Source organism: Zootoca vivipara, chromosome 12 (genome assembly GCF_963506605.1).
Source record: "Zootoca vivipara chromosome 12, rZooViv1.1, whole genome shotgun sequence".
Classification (NCBI taxonomy): Eukaryota; Metazoa; Chordata; class Lepidosauria; order Squamata; family Lacertidae; genus Zootoca; species Zootoca vivipara.
In genome coordinates, this window is record NC_083287.1 from 16,550,145 (window position 1) to 16,569,471 (window position 19,327).

Below are 19,327 nucleotides of genomic sequence, written 5' to 3' on the forward strand. Positions count from 1 at the left end.
GCTCAGGAAACTAACTACTTATTTTTGTGAGATGTAGACCTATTCACAACTTATAGGCTCTGGCGGGGTTATTTTTGGTGGTGGGGAGGTAGGAACTTTAAAATATTGGGGTTTTTTTCCTCATCCAAAAGTGGGCTCCTTCATAAAGCCTTTTTATTGCACATTCATGATTTGTGCTTAAAATGCTATCAAGATGGCCACATGTGATCCTGCTTTTAATACTGTTTGTGCCTGCAAAAGTTTGGGGGTGGTCACACAGTCTCATTTCAAATTAGTGTATATCACAGGCATCCCCAAACTGCGGCCCTCCAGATGTTTTGGCCTACAACTCCCATGATCCCTAGCTAACAGGACCAGTGGTCAGGGATGATGGGAATTGTAGTCCAAAACATCTGGAGGGCCAAAGTTTGGGGATGCCTGGTATATCACATAAATTCCTGTTGAAATCCTGTAAGATTTTATATATTGTTGCAAGGTGGCCCCAGCCCCAGACAGCAACCATGTGGTAGCATTGGGGAAGCATCAAAGAATAAACTAAAGCAGAAGAAATCTACCATTAATGCACAATTATTGTGCCAATAATATATTGCAGAATGCAACCACAGTATAACACCAGTCTGGAGAGGCCCAGCGACTGACATGTAGATAGGTCATGGGACCGTATTTCGTGTGGTCTAGTCTTCACGAATTGATATCTCACATAATGAACTGATGCTGTGGGTACTGTTATATGTCACTACATCACAATTCCCTTCATCTTGGCTTAACCTATTTCTGAATCTTTTTAGCCAAGTCAAGTGATACATGGAGTTGCAGATCAACACATACAAAAAGATACTGTGAATTGACCTGTGGTTCCTACTTATAATACCATGGACAACAGTATGAATTTGTCACGATTATTCCTACGCATCTTTCAGCATCTATCCAAAATGTAAAGCATGACTGCCGTTTATGAAAGGACACACCTTTAAACAAAATATTCAACCTCCAAGGCTGTGTTGTCTACAGATGAATCTCACTGAGAACAACCCAATTGTAATTATATATGTGGAATAAAGGAGGCATCATCAGTGGTTCATACTAGAAAAGTCATATGGCTGTGGATGTAAAACTGAACTTTCAGCTAAAAATTCCTATAATATATATTTTATATGACTTCCTGAAGAGTTGCAAACAACTCTTATTTTTTTTGGAAAGCCTGATAAATGCAATGCTTGGAATCTCTCTATATTCAAGTAAGATAGCTCTTTATTTCATTCTGATTTACAGAAATCTACAATTTGCTTAAAGCCAGAGAGAGAGAAAATAATTGTCAGGGGAAGACATCTAAACGTGCATGACTGTTCTATTGGATTCCACTTTTTAATCTGAACACAGACTAAGTTTGATATCAATTTTATCAATGAGCAGGCAAAAAATATATATTGTTAAACTATATTGTTGAACTGCTGTTAAGGATCTCCCTCTATATATGAAAAAGAATGCACTCTAAAGCTGTAAATAGTATAATAGGTTCTCTCTTATCAGCGCTACAAGCTGTCTTGGAATTCAGCCATTAAAGACTCTATTTCCTTAAACCTGTCTGTTATACTCTCAATGCACTCTCCAGCCTTGAAAGCTTTTCCATCAATTATAATACAGTCCTCTTGGGCGTTGATTTCCATTGGCCTTTTTTCAGAATACTCCAAGCAGAAGTTAGCTACCTAAAAGAGGGAAAATATTCGTATTCTAAAATTAAATACAATTTTGCAACAGATAATCTTCACCTGATACAGGAATGGAGAGCTACCAAGAGAAGCAGACACATGGAACACCAAACTGAATGCAGTTGTTTATCTAGCACCAGCTAGTAGTGCTTTATTATTATTATTTCTTTTAATGTGGATGAGAATTATTACACTTATCCATAAGCTCTTCTTGCATTAAAATAGTTGCAGTCAACTAGTGCTGGATCAAGGTCATTGGTTTCTAATTTATGTTTGAAGGTAAATTAACCTTCAAATCTCCATACTCTAAAATGTATGGAAGAAAATTGGGTGAGGGCCACAACTCAAAGCACATTGTTTGCATGCAAAAGATCCCAGGTTCAACTTCCAGTCCTGGTTTGGGTAGACTCCTGCCAATCAGTTGCAGCTACACTGAGCTGGATTGAGAAATGGTCTAACGATATACACCAGCTTCCTATGCACCTAAAAATGTGAGTTCATGTGTACACATCATATGCGAACAGACAACATTAAATCGCTTTTGTTTTTTTTAGAAAAGCGGAATGCTATTTTTTAAATCTTTCACAAAACTCTTATGTGAACAGGCCGCAAATACTGATTGATGGATTCTTATACACTCACACTGTTGGATAACCTCATGTGGGTTGTTGAAGGTCAATAGGGGGGAAAAGGTTATAATCCCTCCCCTCATTTCGTTTTCTGATTCAGAATATTGGATGAATTAATGGCAAGAAAGATAATTGTGGGCTTTGCTGGAAAGTGGTACACAAATGTAATTAAGATATAATTAGTAAAAAATTAACTGCAAACTCATACTAAAAGGTTGCTATTTTCCTGGTTCTGGATAAGAAAGCCATGCAAATCTCAGAACAAAATTGAATGGCATTGTATCATGTTTGATACATACAGAGGCAGATATGGGGCATAGCCAAGGAGAGCACTTTCTCAAAGCCTGGTGCAAGCACTTGTCCAGCTTCAGGAAGGAGGTGTGGGGGCTCTGACAGGGTCCTAGAATCGCCTTGCCTCCTCCCCAAAGATGCACAAGCACTTACTGGGCTTTGGGATGGAGGTAAGAGGGCTCTAGGACCCTGCCAGAGCCTAATGTCTCCTTCCCAAAGTTGGGCTTAAGCCAGTGCCACAAGGGCTGGGAGGAGGGCGTCAAATGTTGGCCTTGCACAGGGTGGCATATTACCAAGGTCCACTACTAGTACAAGTCCTTCTATGACCTACAACAGGGGTTGGCAATCTAAGGCCTATGGGCCACAAGCGGCCCACGGGGGTCGTTTATCCAGCCCATGAGCCACCACCAAACCAAACCGCCCGCTCGTCGAGTCCCCGCCTGCTGCGCTAAACTGGTGCAGTGCGGCGTGGGGATTCACTTCTGCAGCCCCAGAAATTGCATCTGCGCAAACATAGGTGCCAGAAATTGTGGACGCGCACACTTATGCACGTGGCACAATCCAGCCCACAGAGGGATCTCTGCTGGAGTGAATCGGCTCAGGCGAGGTAAACCTTGCCGACCCCTGACCTACAACATAATTTACATTTTCTGTGTGTTCTTGGAAACAGTCAGAACACTTTGCATAGAGTAGCTTTTGATTGCATGCACTAGGCTGAAGTTGCTAAAATGCTACATAAGGATCTAAATAATTGTAACGTCTGTAAAATGTTCAGGAATTATATTGCAATAGTAATAATAATGATAATTTATTTTATATTTTACTCTTCCTTCCATAAAAACAAAGAACTAAAAATTCTCAGAGTGCCGCAAGTTCTTCTACCCCTTTAAAAAATATGGAACGTGACTTGGCAGAGGAGTATTATAGTGGTCGCTGGTTTGCCTGTTTGTATGCAGATATAGGCAATACAAATAATAACAAGGTTATCAGTGATTGCAGCTTCCCTGGCCTGGGATCCCAGTGATAAATATCAATTTCAAAAATGGTCTTGTTAGATGCATGTGCTTCTACTTATTGCAGGGCGTACACTTTAACTATTTCATTTTTCAAACAGTCTTACAATTCCCTAATATATAACCCTTTAGCGCCTGGTGTGGATGCTTTTTGTAAGTACATTAAAAGATCAGTAAACATTTCAGGTTGTGTCTCTTAGCCAAAAATAAGGATTCTACTAAAGTGGTTTTTCCAATCATTAGTAATTAGTAGAGAAACTATGAATAATTTATACCTCTTCTCTCCCATTATTGTTCTCTCCATCCACAAATGATGCCAAAGATGCGTAGGAGGGGGCTGCAACACGCTGGAGAATGTGGTCCAATTCTTTTAGTATCATTTCTGTCTCAACTAATAAAAATGGCAATATTAATAATTTAGCTAACGTATACATTGTACATTTATGCAATGCTATTTATTGCTCAGTCAACTGCTTGGATTACAAGTGTTAAGTGGAACGGGCAAGCATCCTAATTCTACATACGAAAAGAAAAGTCTTTCCTATGACATTACAGTGGTTCTCAAACACTTTGCTTCTCAAACGCTGAAAACCACAGAAGCCGAACGTCCGATGCAGCTGTCAGCTATTGTTTCCAGGGCACCTGCACCAATAAGAAGGTGCACATTGGTTTTCAAACATTTCGGAAGTCAAATGGACTTCCGGAATGGATTCAGTTTGGCACTTTTGTTTTTGCTATTTATTTTGCATTTTTGTTTTGGAGGCTTTTTCGGTTAACTTGTTTTTGTGACTGTGTAGAACCCAGCTCAGCTACTGGCGGATTGATTGTGCGACTGCGGAAATGGATAAAAGCCCCCCATTCAAACAATGACTATCATCAGTGCAGGTAAGGAAAAAGAATCAATTTTAATTTTTATCATTTACAATGCTGTCTTATTTATTTTATAGTACAGTACATTGATTATTGCTTTCATTTTATGGATCAATGGTCTCGTTAGATAGTAAAATTCATGTTAAATTGCTGTTTCAGGGGTTGTTTTTTAAAAGTGTGGAACAGATTAATCCATTTTGCATTACTTTCTATGGGAAAGTGCGCCTTGGTTTTGGAACGCTTTGGTCTTGGAACGGACTTCCGGAACAGATTAAGTTTAAGAACCTATGCAACAAAAGTTTAAGAACCTATGCAACAAAATGAAGGCAAGTGCTCTCACTGGGGTCAACCTGACTGGCTTCTGGTGGAAACCCCATTTGTACGCATCACTTAACAATTTAAGGATGCAGTTCTAACCTCACTTACCTAGGAAGTAAGACCCACATAATTCAATAGGGCTTACTTTTGACTAGACATGGTTAGGATGGCCATGTGAAAGACAGATCCTACAACTCAACCAACTGAAACATAGAGTTAGATTAAATGAGTGCATTGGTGCCAAAATAAAGTTAATGAACATTATTCCAACTGTTTCAGTTAAAATGAATTGCAGATAGAAATTACTAGTAATTACAATCTTATTTATTTGGAAATGTAAACAAAAATAGTAACTTCTTATCATATTTGGCAGACACACAGCATGCAATTTTGGTCTGATATTAAAATAGCAACAAACAGAATGATCTGATTTGTGGTAGAGTTAATCCAAATATAAATTTCACTAACTTGGGTTAAAAAAGCCAAAATCTTTTGTTGACACAGTGTGAAATTATTGCACACATGATTGAAATGGGTAGAGTAATGTACACAAAGTATTGGAGGATAGATAACATCCCAAGTATGAATAAAAATAAATTATGAATGTAAAATTTCTGTAAAATTAATTAATTGCATTTAAGTTATAAATAAAGATTATGGGGGGGAACTCCCCCCCCCAAGAAACCCTGAAATCATTTCCAAAAATATTGGGTTGCATCCAACTAACCTTTACTCAGAGTCGATGCACTAAATTAATGTAACAACAACAACAACAATTTATTTATACCCCACCCATCCGGCTGGGTTTCCCCAGCCACTCTGGGTGGCTCTCAACAGAATATTAAAAACACGATAAAACATCAAACACTAAAACTTCCCTAAACAGGGCTGCCTTCAGACGTCTTCTAATTGACATCTGATGGGAGGGCATTCCACAGGGCGGGCATCACTACAGAGAAGGCCCTCTGCCTTAGTCACAAAATCCAATTATGTACATTCAGCTGTAGCCTCTGTTAGTGCAATGGCACTTCCAGTTTCTCCCACCATCCTCCATTCCCCAGAAAGATAAATATGTTCTGGCGGTTCTCAAAAATACCAGAACAGTTTTTTTGAGTTAGGCAGGGGGCTGGAATGGGGTGGAGAGGACAGAGAAGTGCTCGTGGTGGACACTCCTTGTGCTGTGCTGGATCGTGCCCATACATAGGATTGTGCTGTTAGTCTGAATACAACCCTGTGTTTATTTATTATAATTATAATTTTTAATCTTGTCTTCTTTGATTCTGCCTTTGTATATCTATTTTTCTGATAAAACATTGTCTAATTTGTCATAATCACCACCACCATTATTTCTTTTAAAAAAGATAGAAAGGTTCTGCCACAGCTACACTTACTTCTTACCCTCTCACCAACCCATCTTTCTTGTGTACAGTTTTAATCTTTTACTTTCCAAACTTTGGTTACAAGTGAGGTGAACTAAGGATAACCATGTTCAGTGTGTTTGGGGTAAACAATATTCTCATTATGATACAATTAGCTTTTGAAATTTTTAGAAGACAACTATATTTGAAGTAAAAGCAAACAAGCCAAATAAATCAATCTGAGGATAGAAGATTATTCTTTGTAACTTTATTGGTTGAAATATAAAGTCTCAGTTGTGTTCTTGGAAGCCAGAGTTAATTAAGCATCAAATAAAACCATACAGTTAGGGTTAGATACAATCTAATCCAATTTTCACGGGTGTCATCCTTTAAAGTTACCTTAGGAAAGCTTTAGATGTGTTAGATATCTAGTCAATTTAGTGCATGACACTCAGAAGCTACTGATAGCAGGCTTTACACTGAAAAGGTATTTTTTATGGCTTATTTAGCTGGTACTTATTGTGTTAACCTCTATGCACCATTAGTCACACTAGTTACAAGTGTGTCAAGGTATGACTTCCATTTACCTAGCAATTAAGAATTGTAGGTTATGTGTTCTTTTCAATGGAGATGTAAAAATCTGTTTCTGGGGATTCACAAGCTCAATGCTACTTTGATATCACACTGAAGAAGTGCTTCACAATTCTTTTCACTATAAAAACAAATTCTTGTCTTCTTTGAAACCCATTTGGCAATTCCAAAATCTAGTCTTGAAGGGGGGGGAACCCTTGCCCCCCATGCTACATTTCTCTCAATATCCACTGCCTAATAGCTTTCCCATCTAGAAACCTCCTGCATAATACAGGCACAGGACAGAAACCACAACTATGTCTAAAGGCCATTTATAGTTGCCAGAATTCTTTAAGCTTTTTGCTATGCCAAATTTTTCAAAACCCACTGAAATCAACAGCATAATCTGCATGCCTTTTAATGAAGTTGGCTGGTGCCCTTTATTACTAGACATAATATTAGAACCAGGAATTTTTTTAATGGGCAGCCAAACCCAGAATGGGCAGTTAGGGGGGGGAATGAGCAGTTCAAAAATTCAAGTCATGTAGACGTTTTATGTTAAGTGATGCAAAAAGTGTCAACAATATGAAAAGTAAATTAAGTACTCCAGTCTCCCCTAGGACTCCAGACGCTGATCAAGCATATCAATTTTTCCTCTCCCTGCCAAAGGCAGTGTCCATATAATCCAATGCTTCTCTCCACAGAGTATTCCTAATATGAAAGCAATCCTTCTGCATTAGAGCTGTCAAATTCCAAGTTTGGATAATTTTCTCCCAATTATTACGGAGGAAACCATGTGTGTACACACAAGGAAAATACACAGGTGTGTTGTAGTGGCACATGCTTTGCCTGCAAATTATAATCACATACCACTGGGCAGTTCTAAATTTCCCTTTTAAAAAGCCCTGGCCTTGAACTGATGGGGAAAGTAGAGAGGAGTTAAGGCTGTAAGCTGAACTTTAATAAATGTAGTCAGCAGATACTACTTCTGTCTGCTTTAATGTTAGCTAATACCCCTACTGCTGTGATTTAGAAGAACTGGGGCAGCAGGAAGCGTTTAATTTACAGGAGCCTCTTGTAGTTATTGCAAGTATGGCTGTCAGCATGCTAAGCAAACATTTTGTACACCATTAAAAGAGCCTAACAACACACTTTTAAAAATTCCTTTAGTAGCACCTTAAAGACCAACTAAGTTTTTATTTTGGTATGAGCTTTCGTGTGCATGCACACTTCATCAGGTATCAGAAGGTATCTGATGAAGTGTGCATGCACACGAAAGCTCATACCAAAATAAAAACTTAGTTGGTCTTTAAGGTGCTACTGAAGGAATTTTTAAATTTTGTTTCGACTCAGACCAACACGGCTACCTACCTGTAACACACTTTTATTTTGGGAAAGCTGGGGAAATCACAACAACTCTCATGCTAGCTAACATAATTAAAAGTTCTCCTGAATGTAGAATACCCGCCTAAACAATCAATATAATGTAATTTCTCACGGTAATAGGATAATTTGCATACGTGGGTTATTTCAATCATCATGCCCTACAAAGCTTTACTCCCCTCAATCACTATTGTTTACACTTTATACATATTTAAAAGGTATCTAGAAGTCAATTCAAGCCTTTACATGATAATAATTATCACTGTGTAAAATGGCTATGTGAATCCACTAGGACAGGGGTGGCCAACTCCCAAGAGACTGTGATCTACTCACAGAGTTAAAAACTGGCAGTGATCTACTCCCTTTTGGGGGGTTCAGGTCAAAGAAGTTGAGCTTTTTTTAGGAAGGAGGAAGGTCCATTTTGGGGAGCTTCGGGTCAAAGTTGTTGAGTTTTTTCAGGGAGGAGGTAAAATGTTGAGCTTTTTTTTTTTAGGGGAGCCACAGTTGTTCAGCTTCTTTGAGCGGAGCCAATGATCTACCAGAGACCTACCGCAGACATCCAGTGATCTACCGGTAGATCACGATCTACCTGTTGGGCATGCCTGCACTAGGAAAAACAGCTGGTTTGCAATAATATATGAATTTGCACCTCAGCCAATTTAGAGCATTACAGAAGACTCACATGGTAGAATGAAATCAAGATTGAAAGGTGCCTTTACACTATCCAGAATGTACAAATTGGCAACTTTCAAAATGTTGCATATATCTCAGAATGTTTATGATTATAATAATTTGCAGTATGTTTCCCAATGTTTTATGCATGTGGAACTGGAAGGAAACTCACTTATAAAGCATGGAGTATATTCTTTGCTTGAAAAATAGAATTCATGCCTAAAATTTCCCTGACAGATTCCAGATATAGGATTTTCTGAAAGGATCTGAGAAAGGAAATTCAGCTTCATTCCTTGTCCGCTTGTCCGCTTGTTGATCATTTATTAAAGTTATGATGTTTTCCTAAGCGTTTAATGTATCTATAGTTTATGTTACCTGTATGTTTTATCTATATGTCACAATTCCACTTCTGAACCATTTGCCAATTGTCAATATACTACCTAAATTCCTTCAGCTAAAAAGTGAACATAGCATTATTAAATCAGTATTTTAAACCTGTTCTGAATAGACAGCTTCTCTTTCACTTTCTCTGATTTATTTGGTTACAGGTAGGTAGCCGTGTTGGTCTGGATCGAAGTAAAATAAAAAAATTCCTTCAGTAGCACCTTAAAGACCAACTAAGTTTTTATTTTGGTATGAGCTTTCGTGTGCATGCACACCAAAATAAAAACTTAGTTGGTCTTTAAGGTGCTACTGAAGGAATTTTTTTATTTTACTCTGATTTATTTATTTTTATTTATTTTTTGCTATCAGGCTGCTCATAATATAACCCAAGATAGCACTGTATTTTTGTTCCACAAATACAGCATTGCTGAATCATGTTCAGTTTGCTATTATCTGCATGCAATCACAGCAATGCTGCTGTTGACCCTTCGCCTTGTACATATGATTTCTCCTCCCCCTTTTCTTTTATCTCTGTCACCTGCATCTTTGTTAAAAATTCTGCCATCAGGGCAATAGCTAATATCTGGTCTTTGATACCGAGCAGAGAAGAATAGTCAGAAGATATGCAACTGTGCATGTTTTACTTTAAAAGGGATGGGTTGTATTTTAAAAATAATGTTTAGCAATGCATGCTGTGATCTGTATGTTTCCATAGCTGGTAACAGATGCAATAGCCTGGGAGCTCATTATGAAGGGCCTGCCTTGCAGTATGGATATCATATTCCTTAGATACATTAGGCTGAAACTATACAATAAGGTTAAAATTGAACTTGTCAGCATTGAAATAGCTTGGATTTGCAGCAACTCAGAGGGTGTATTAGAGAATTTGCATTGAGCTGACAATGGAGGGAAATGTAAACATGATCATGGTTAAACCTTGGGATGGGGGGGGGGGGGATCCTGTATAAGCAGTCTACAGGCTGGCAAGGCTGGCAAACAACCTCATCTTGCCGAGTGTACTGCTCTTACCGTTTCCCGATTGAACACAGTTTTATAATAAAAGACTCAGATGATACAACAGCAGCTATTCCTTTCCCTGCTCCCTTTCAATAAGATTGTTCCTTGACCCAACTGAAGATGTGCCAGTTCAACAGGGACCAAGGATAATGAATGAAATTTATTAGTTAATGTTACATGGGAGTAGCTGGGATTTATGTTGGGGGGCAGAACCTCAGTTAGTTAAGTATTTTTACTGATTTACTTTATTTAGGGGACGGCAGCTGTCACTCTGCCCCGCCTTAGCTACAACCATGAATGCTTAGATATTGGTATTTCACGCCTCCTAATTTGAAGTACAATATTAGAAAGCATTCTCTGAACTTTGTAGAAAGCCAGCTTTATAATCAAATCTGACTGCCAAGCCCCTTTAGCCCAGCTGACACATTTACTTTAACTGTTTTGTATTATTTGAGAGGTCCTCTATAAGGCCCTGGTCCCTGATTCAGGTCAATCACTTAGCTGATCCACTAAGTCAGGCATAGGCAAACTTGGCCGTCCAGATGTTTTGGGACTACAACTTCCATCATCCCTGACCACTGGTCCTGTTAGCTAGGGATGGTGGGAGTCGTAGTCCCAAAACCTCTGGGCGGCCAAGTTTGCCTATGCCTGCACTAAGTTTGCCCCATAATACTTCCCATAATAAGCTGCTACCACCCTGTACTGATTTACAGAAAGCAATTGGACTCCCCTCCTGTCTACTTAGCTATATAATCCAAAACCAGGATGCAGGGGTGAGATCTGCTAACCTAGGATTGTATCCAATGCTCCATGGGCAGCACTCTGCTTGCACAAAATCACTTCTCCTTCTGCTCCCTGCCCCACTCAAACTCTGCTTGTGGGGCAGGGGCTGGAGTCTCCAAGTAAGGCAATTCCAAAATCTAGGATTGTCTGATGTTGGCGGTTTAACTGTCTGTTTGGGTTTAGACCTCTAGCAACTAATACATATTAATCTAGATCATACTGTCCTTCCAGTTGGTGGTAAGAGGGTGGAAAGAATGCAAAACCAAAGAAGTCTACTCAGCAGACTGCTCCAGGTGAGTCAAGAACGTGAACCATGTCTAATTCTGTGTGTTGCCAAATTGTGACTGTCTTCCTATCAGGTTTTTCAACTTACCGTAATAGTACGATAAGCACTTATCATCTTTTTTCAATTTCAATAAACTCTCCGTGAGTCCATGATAATATTTTCTATCTTCATTTCTGTAGTTTTTTTTATTGTAGAGCATTTTAAATATATTTATTTAATGGCTGCTCAATACAAATTGAAGATTTTTTAAAAATTAGGTAGAAATTAGAGAGAATGAAAAACCCTTTCGAATTCACTCATCTTTTATAAGTTTGATTCAGCAATCATGTCATTTTAAATCAAGTTGCAACTGCAAAAGAGTTCAAATGTATCAAGATGGAAATACTCTTTAAACTGTGAGTCTTTCCCCAGCCATTGGCTGAGCTGCTGTGATTCCATGGAATATCCAAGTACATTTTAATTTCTGTGTGCAAAATACTTACTCTTTGGCTGTGGACTTAAGCTAGTTTACTCTGCATCCAGCACCCTCCCACACATGAAATTAGCCACAATCCATATCTATCCTGCCATTTCTTATGAAATACTGCATTTTGATGCATTTCCCCCCAAACCAGTTTCAATCTGAATTGACTAAAAGGATGACCTAGCTGTGTTTTACGTTGATATTTGTTTACAGAACCTTTGAATTTTGGCAAAGAAAGAATGCAGCTTCTGTGAAAGGAAGTGAAAAGTCTGTCTGAGAGGATAGCGGGGGTGGGGTGGGGTGTGGGGTGAGGGAAACAAAACACACACACAGCTCTAGGAGTCAAGAGAGGTTGTACACTGTAGGTAGAAAATAGAGGCAGAGGTGACGTTTCTTTACTGGCGAGTGTCAAAGAATGGGATGATGAAAGGCAAGGGGGCATTGGAGATGAGGGACTACGGAGGTGGGCAAGGTAGCCAACAAAGGATGGAAAGAGTATCAGTATGTGATGGATTTTGAAGCAAAAATCTGAGAAAAGGACCTGTGAAAGAGAAAGGACAGCAAACAATGGAAAATGGAAACAGGAACAAGATCCCCCCCCCCCGGTATAATTATACACTGTTAAGAAGGAAGGGACACCAAGGGACACAGGAATCAGACAAATGAGAAGGGCAGCAGAGGCCAGGAAGAGAGGGAGAGAGACTGAAGTTGCAATCCTAAATTCCCTTACCTGGCAGAATTTACCATTCCCCATTGAACATCACATTGATCAACAGCATAGCTGCCAAGTTATCCTTTTTTTTAAGGGAAATTCCCTTATGCTGAATAGGCTTCCTCATGAGAAAATGGAAAACTTGGCAGCTATGATCAACAGCCAATTAAATGTATGTCTCAAAATTGGAAAATACCAATCTTTTAATATTTTTTATTTTAAAAAATTACACTTCTACAGCCCAGTTCTATACATACAGTATCTACACAGAAACAAGTGTAACTTAGTTCTGTGGCACATAGGATTGCATCCTTCCTTAACCAGGAAGGATTACGGCCTATGTACACTTCCCAGTTTCTTTCCATATAACCACACATATATGACTGACATAATACTGTACTATTCTTCAGAAACAAGCACTAGTTTTCACAGTGAAAGGTACATGTCTTGTATCCTACTTAGATATGAATAAATACTTTGAAAATATGGCTGTCCTGATATAATATATTGCTACACATTTATACAAACCTAGATTTTCATCTGACAATACATCTTCTGAGCCTGCTATTTCAAATGAACTTCTTAATGTTATTTTCCTAAAAACAAACAAACACACACACACAGAAAGTTGATGTATTTGTTGTGAATATCTAATCAAGAAGAATCAGATAATATTTAAAACATATACTTCTATATGCAGAAAGCATTCTCTTTCAAATCCTGTCTTTATATGAGAAAAGTATTGTTAGGTATTTGTGAAAAGCACCTCATCGTTAAAACCTTTTCGGTTACTACTTGTAGGCATAATTTATCACAAACCACTTGATCATTTATGTCACAGAGGCCGGATCAGGCTACTTCAGAGTGACGACGCTACGCAGCTCTGCATTTTATTCTTTTATTGGTGCTGCGTATTTACAGTGCTGAAGTCATTGCTATTTACAAGGAACGATGTGGTCATTCGGTTTCAGAACCTCCGAATGGCTTTTGGCGCGTCTTTCTCCAACACAAAAGCTTTGGCAGACCCATCCTCTTTCCCCTCCTCTTTCTGCGTAATTCCGGAGTTGGGGGGATGGGTCTCCCCCCCTTATTCGCCCCTTCCGGTCCCGCCTGGGACCCTGGCTCCTCTACCTTGCCTGAGCCTCGGACACGACTTCCTGCTTCCCCACTGGAATCGGAACTCTCTCTGCTTTCCCCTGTGCTCGGGGATGGGCTTGAACTCAGGAGGGGAGGGACTTCGCGATATCCCCTGTCCCTCACAATTTATTAATAGGATTATGTCCCTTTGGTGTCCCCTTGATAAGAGAAAATGCTAGAAGGGGCAATTTTTATTTATAGCTGTATTGAGCTAAATCTTTAAACAATAATTGCAAACTAAATTTTAGTCACTGTTTTTAGTCATTTTGTATCCACTAATCAGATAGATAAATAGTCTAAATTATGTGTGAAAGTGACCATCTGCTCTAACTAAACAAAAATAAAAGCTTGTAAGAGACAAGTTGAAAGTTTAATCTATAAGCATGAATATTAAGTATTGTGGGGTTTGATCCTAAACAGGAAGTGGGAGTGGGGTTGGGAATCCGAAGGCAATTTAACTGCCCACTTAGCACCCTGCCAGAACCTCAGAAGTAAGGTTGGAGAAACACTCTTGCTCCTTCATCTGTTTTGAAGTTTCCTGCTTTTGAAAAGTTTCCTCCCTATTGAAAACAGATCACCCCCCTCCACAAGGAAAGAGTAGGGAAATATTTTGTTACTCTAGCACAGGCATAGGCAAACTTGGCCCTCCAGATGTTTTGGGACTACAACTCCATCATTCTTGACCGTTGGTCCTGTTAGCCAGGGATGATGGGAGTTGTAGTCCCAAAACATCTGGGAGGGCCGAGGTTAAGGAAGCCTGCTCTAGCACAACAAATGCACTTTTAAAATACTGGACTTTTGTGGACTTGAATGTAAAGGGGAAATGCGATGAACATAGCAGGAAGATGTATAAGCAGTGGCAGAGGAAGCCACTCGGGTGCCTGGGGTGGCGTGCCCAGGGGCAGGATGAGCCATCCATAGGGGCGGGGCGAGCTGCCCATAGGGGTGGGGCACACCCTGGGGGCTCTGGAGTCTGTCTGCCTCCTTCCACTCAGCCACCCTGCAGCTGGGGGGGGGAGGCAGCGGGGGAACCGTTTGGGCAGCGCAGAGCCTGCATGCGCACAAGCCACTGCGTCTCTCCCAGGAGAGACACATGGCTCAGGCACGCTGCAGGCCCCATAGTGAGTGCCGCCTGGCATTTTGTCAACCCCCTCAGTTATGACACCCGGGGCACCCACCGCACCCTCCCTTCCTCCACCCCTGCGTATAAGCACCCCACCAACAAATCATGATGTATGCTCCAATTCATACATCCGCCTTGCAAACAAATCAGAACAGATGCTCAGTAGAGACTGAACATGGTCTAACCACCACATAAACTTTGTGCAAGCAAATCAGAATGAATGCCAAGTGCAAACACGTGCAAAAATCGTTTCCCTCGGGGGCCACCAGGGCATTTTTTTTCAGCTGGAACTCACCAGAACTGGTACCTCTCAGGTAGGCACCATTGCCATTATAAGAGAAGGAGGAGTTCATGGTGAGTTCCAGCTCCTCTTTTTCTAGAAAAATCATACTGGGAGCCACCATCATATAACAACACAACTTGGCACAGTAATCATAGTGTTAATAGACTGCCAAAGGGATGGTTTAAAAAAGTAACCAAATAAAGTCAAACTAACCCAATACTTACCTTTTCTTTCTTCCAATTCTGCAACTACTTTCCCCTCCACAAGTTTTTGTCCAGGTTCTTGTCTAAGAAACATGACACAAAAAAAACAACTTTGAAGCTTTCTGTATTTAATATTTTTATTTAACACGATGTTATGTTTGCTGCTGGGATCAGTATGAATGTGCTGAACTTCCCGTGCACACCCCAGCCGTGTTGTTTCAGTAAGATTCAAAATGTGAGCTGTGAGGGACAGAAGCTACAGACAGCCTCCTCCCATCTTAAGCACAAGCTCTTCTCCCAGCGCCAGTGGGAGCGGGGAGGGGGATGTCTCCAGCAGGGAATCAGGAAGCAGAGGGCATGGCTCAGGCAGAGTAGCGGAGCCACTGCCCCACTTAGGAAAGGAAGGGGGAAGCAAGGGAAGCGCGGCAAGAAGACCGCTCCCGCCGGTCCCGGAATTGCGCAAGAAGCGACGGGGGCGGAGATTCAGTATTCCCAGACTACTTTGCTGGAAAAAGACGCGCGAATCTCCATTCGGAGGTTCTGACCTAGACTGACAACATGTACATAGTACTGACTCTGCACTGTAAATAGTGTGCACTTAATAAAAGCATGAAAATGCAACGCTGTGAGGAGTCGTTACTCTAGAGTAGCCGCTACTGCACCTGTGACATGAGCCACGGTCAACCTGGTCATTTCCCCCATCTTCACCAGGAGCCATCACAGACAACGACTGGGGCCTGAGAATCTTACAGTTTGGGTAGCACAACTCACATAGGGAGTTTTACTAGTTGAAACAGCTGGCTGGGGGAAATTCACCAAGGGGTGTGTGTTTGACAATACCTTTGTTGAAGGTTTAGTTCAGCTCTTTACTCTTTCTGCAAAAGTGAAACTGATTCTCCTCTACGTCAAAACTGTTGTGCCCTGTATTGTATTAGAATTCATAAACTCATAAAATCACTGCTCCCCCCCCCCTCCAGTCCACTTCATTCCCATCACATATTTCGGTCGACACCTGTCCAAAATGTATGCTGGTTACCAATTTGTATAATGTCAAGAAGTGTTACCATGGTAAGGTGACAGAAGTGTTATGTTGTTTCATTTCTAAGTGAGATTCCATATTTAAATTCTCTCTATATTTATCTCTTTATTCTCTATATTTATCTCTTTAAATTCTCATCCCCTCCCCCAAAATTGTTCACTTAAATTTTTGATTAAGCATAACACACAGAGAAAATAGGAAAATGTATGAACGAATGGTACCAACCTCAAATTCAAGCAGATTTTAAACAAGCTAAGGACAATACTGTATCTCAAACTAGATTGCAAAAAAAATCAGGTATGAGATCGGTGAAAATGAAACAACTGTGTCAGACAGGTTATTATTATTATTATTTATTGTGTTTATACACTAACCTTCGCCTGGAGGATTCCAGGGTGGTGCACAGCATAATAAAAACAACCATTTACACAGAATAATTTAAACGTCTAAAAGCTTACAAAGCTAAAAACAACATTAAAGCACAACAGCACAATAACACTGCTAGATTTAAGGAAGATTTACCTTCCCAAAGCCTGGGAAAACTCGTATGCCTTCAGCTGATTTCTAAAAATTAATAGCGTGGGAGGCAACTGCACTTCCCCAGGAAGTGAATTCCACTATCAAGGAAATGCCACTGAGATAATGACAACAGCACCACCACAGCAGCAGCAGCAACAACAACAACAAATTGAAGCTGAAAGTGTAACTTTGGTTTGCAAAAAAGTAGGATCCACCAATCCATTAAGAATGTAAGAATACGTATTAAATCTTACATTTTTTCTGCAAATGATCATGTCAGATTTTGTTTCGGCTTCTTTATTCTTTACTGCATCTAAAAAAAACCAAACATTGGTAAATGAGCAAAAGCAATAACTGAGTAAAAATAGTTTACTGGCAAATAAAATTACTTTTCATAGTTCTAGTTACAGGTAGATAGTCGTGTTGGTCTGACGTAGTCAAAACAAAATGAAAAAAATCCTTCCAGTAGCACCTTAGAGACCAACTAAGTTTGTCATTGGTATGAGCTTTCATGTGCATGCACACTTCTTCAGATACTTTTCATAGTTATTCTGATCCTGTTCTCTGATACATTATTTTATTAAATATATAGGTATATTATAGCGGACTGCATGGTAGCTTTCTGTACTGCTATAAATACCTGCACAAAATTTCCAGATGTGCACCAAACACACACAGTTTAATCTGCTGTGGATACCAGTGGATACCAGCCAACTCCTATAGGCTGAGGTCCCTTTGCCCCCCTCATAAAATATTTGAGGGGGCTGAGCCACCCCCAAGTTGAAGGTCAATGCCGTTCAAATGGTGTGCATGTGCAACAACTTGTGATCAATTATGTGGGGTGGGGCTTACCTGCGCCCCCCCCCCACCCGTGGAATTGTTTTACACAGTGCTATCACCTCTGGTGGTCGTGTTTTCCAGCAGTGGATGGTTTTGGGGGGCTTTGCTGCTCACCTGACCTCCATTTGCTTATGCTGCTGCTTACTGGAAAGTAGAAGGGAAGCGGGGAGGTGGTGGGGAGGTTAGTGTCGTGGAGGTCCACTGCCAGGAGTGCCAGAATGGCTCTGCCAGCGCCTTCGCACCATGCTGACCTCACGGACTGCCGCCGCACCCCTCCTCCCAGGAAGCAGCACCAGCCTCACTATCTACATTCAGGATTACGACACGGTCAACATGGAGGCAGGCATCTACAGAAAACATCATGTGCGGAGGATCATGGCAGCACTCCTTGAAAGGACACATGTTGTGCAGAATCAACCCCCACATATCAAACGGGTGCATGTCATGAATGAGCACCACAAGTAGAAGACAGATAAAGGAGCGAGGGTCACAAGCAATCTGCATGAAGCACTTATACATATAAAGCCTTAGTTTTCATTTAATAATTTGAAATAGTTATATTACCGTATACTACAATTACTGTACAACTATATTACAATTACTAGGGAAGGAATCCTCTTTGCATACAAACAAATACAGCAATGAAGTCAATACAGTATTTAGATACAGAAAGCCAGATAACTGTACCCTTTTTTGAGAGGTAGCACATTTCAAGCCTTTGCTGAGCAGAACAGGCCAGCAATTTGTTTGCTTCTTCTAATGCACTTTCATACCAGACTTTTCCCCTCTTGTATACATTTGCCTGCAGAAAAACACACACATTGTATTAGTTTTCAAAGTATTAGTACTATGTTTCTGAAGTTACAAATACGTGCAAAAAAATGCATGGACTCAGCTAGTCTTGGGTGTGTTGCGGTACATACACCTGCTGTTGCAAATATATATAATTATATATTCATAAATGTAAGATTATGAACCCATTTTAATAACCCTCCCCCAAATGGAAACACCCATTTAAAAAATAAAAAATAAAATAGATGTCCATATCAGTTTTTAGAACTTACATGAGGCAGTCACGCACACAGCTGACCTATATTTGGCAGTTTTGGGGTGACATTAAAGGACAACAAGTTGTCTATTTCTCCCATTTAAACGAGGAGGAGGATAATTTGATTTTGTCTCATAGGTCAAAATGTCTTTGCCTGGTCCTGGGTTAGATCCTGTTGGTAGAGTTTTGAACTCTTCATTTTTGGGAGCTTATAAATAAATGTAAATACGCACACCTACCTGTGAAATCCAGTATCAACTACATATGCAATCAATCTTTTTTTTAAAAAAAAAACCCATGTCATTTACAACTGTGTAATTTTAGCATGGGCATTTGAAATAACAGATTAACAGTGCAATTCTATACAAGTCTACTCAGAAGGAAGCCCTATTGAGTTCAAATAATTGTATCTATGACTTCAGCCCAAACCAATAAAAATATGCTGTTTTACTAAGTTTTGTACTGACTATAACTAGGTCTTTGAGAATTATCTTGCTTTGAGTGGAAAGGGAAATAAAGTGAAAGTGAAGTAAAAATAAAGCTGTTTTGAGGACTTCCGGTGTGATGAAGCACAGGTGAGAAAGAAGTCCCCTGCATTAATGAAAAAAGGAATACAGCATAGTTTAGACAAAAGGAGACTCTGTAGTTTAAAGAGAACTAGGCCTGTGGAAGCTGAA

General features: G+C 40.0%; 1 protein-coding gene across 1 annotated transcript in view; it reads right to left on the reverse strand.

Moving 5' to 3' along the window:
* Positions 1-846: 846 nt before the first annotated feature.
* The window catches only part of ZCWPW2 (zinc finger CW-type and PWWP domain containing 2), a 46,278-nt gene continuing 27,797 nt past the window's right edge, over positions 847-19,327 (reverse strand). Inside the window, exons 3-8 of the mRNA XM_060281055.1 lie at positions 18,290-18,404; positions 17,017-17,075; positions 15,226-15,287; positions 12,987-13,054; positions 3,918-4,033; positions 847-1,706 (exon numbers count right to left, since the gene is read on the reverse strand). Coding sequence (XP_060137038.1) covers positions 1,533-1,706; positions 3,918-4,033; positions 12,987-13,054; positions 15,226-15,287; positions 17,017-17,075; positions 18,290-18,404 — 594 coding nt within the window. The 3' untranslated portion in view covers positions 847-1,532. The remainder of the gene's footprint in view (positions 1,707-3,917; positions 4,034-12,986; positions 13,055-15,225; positions 15,288-17,016; positions 17,076-18,289; positions 18,405-19,327) is intronic.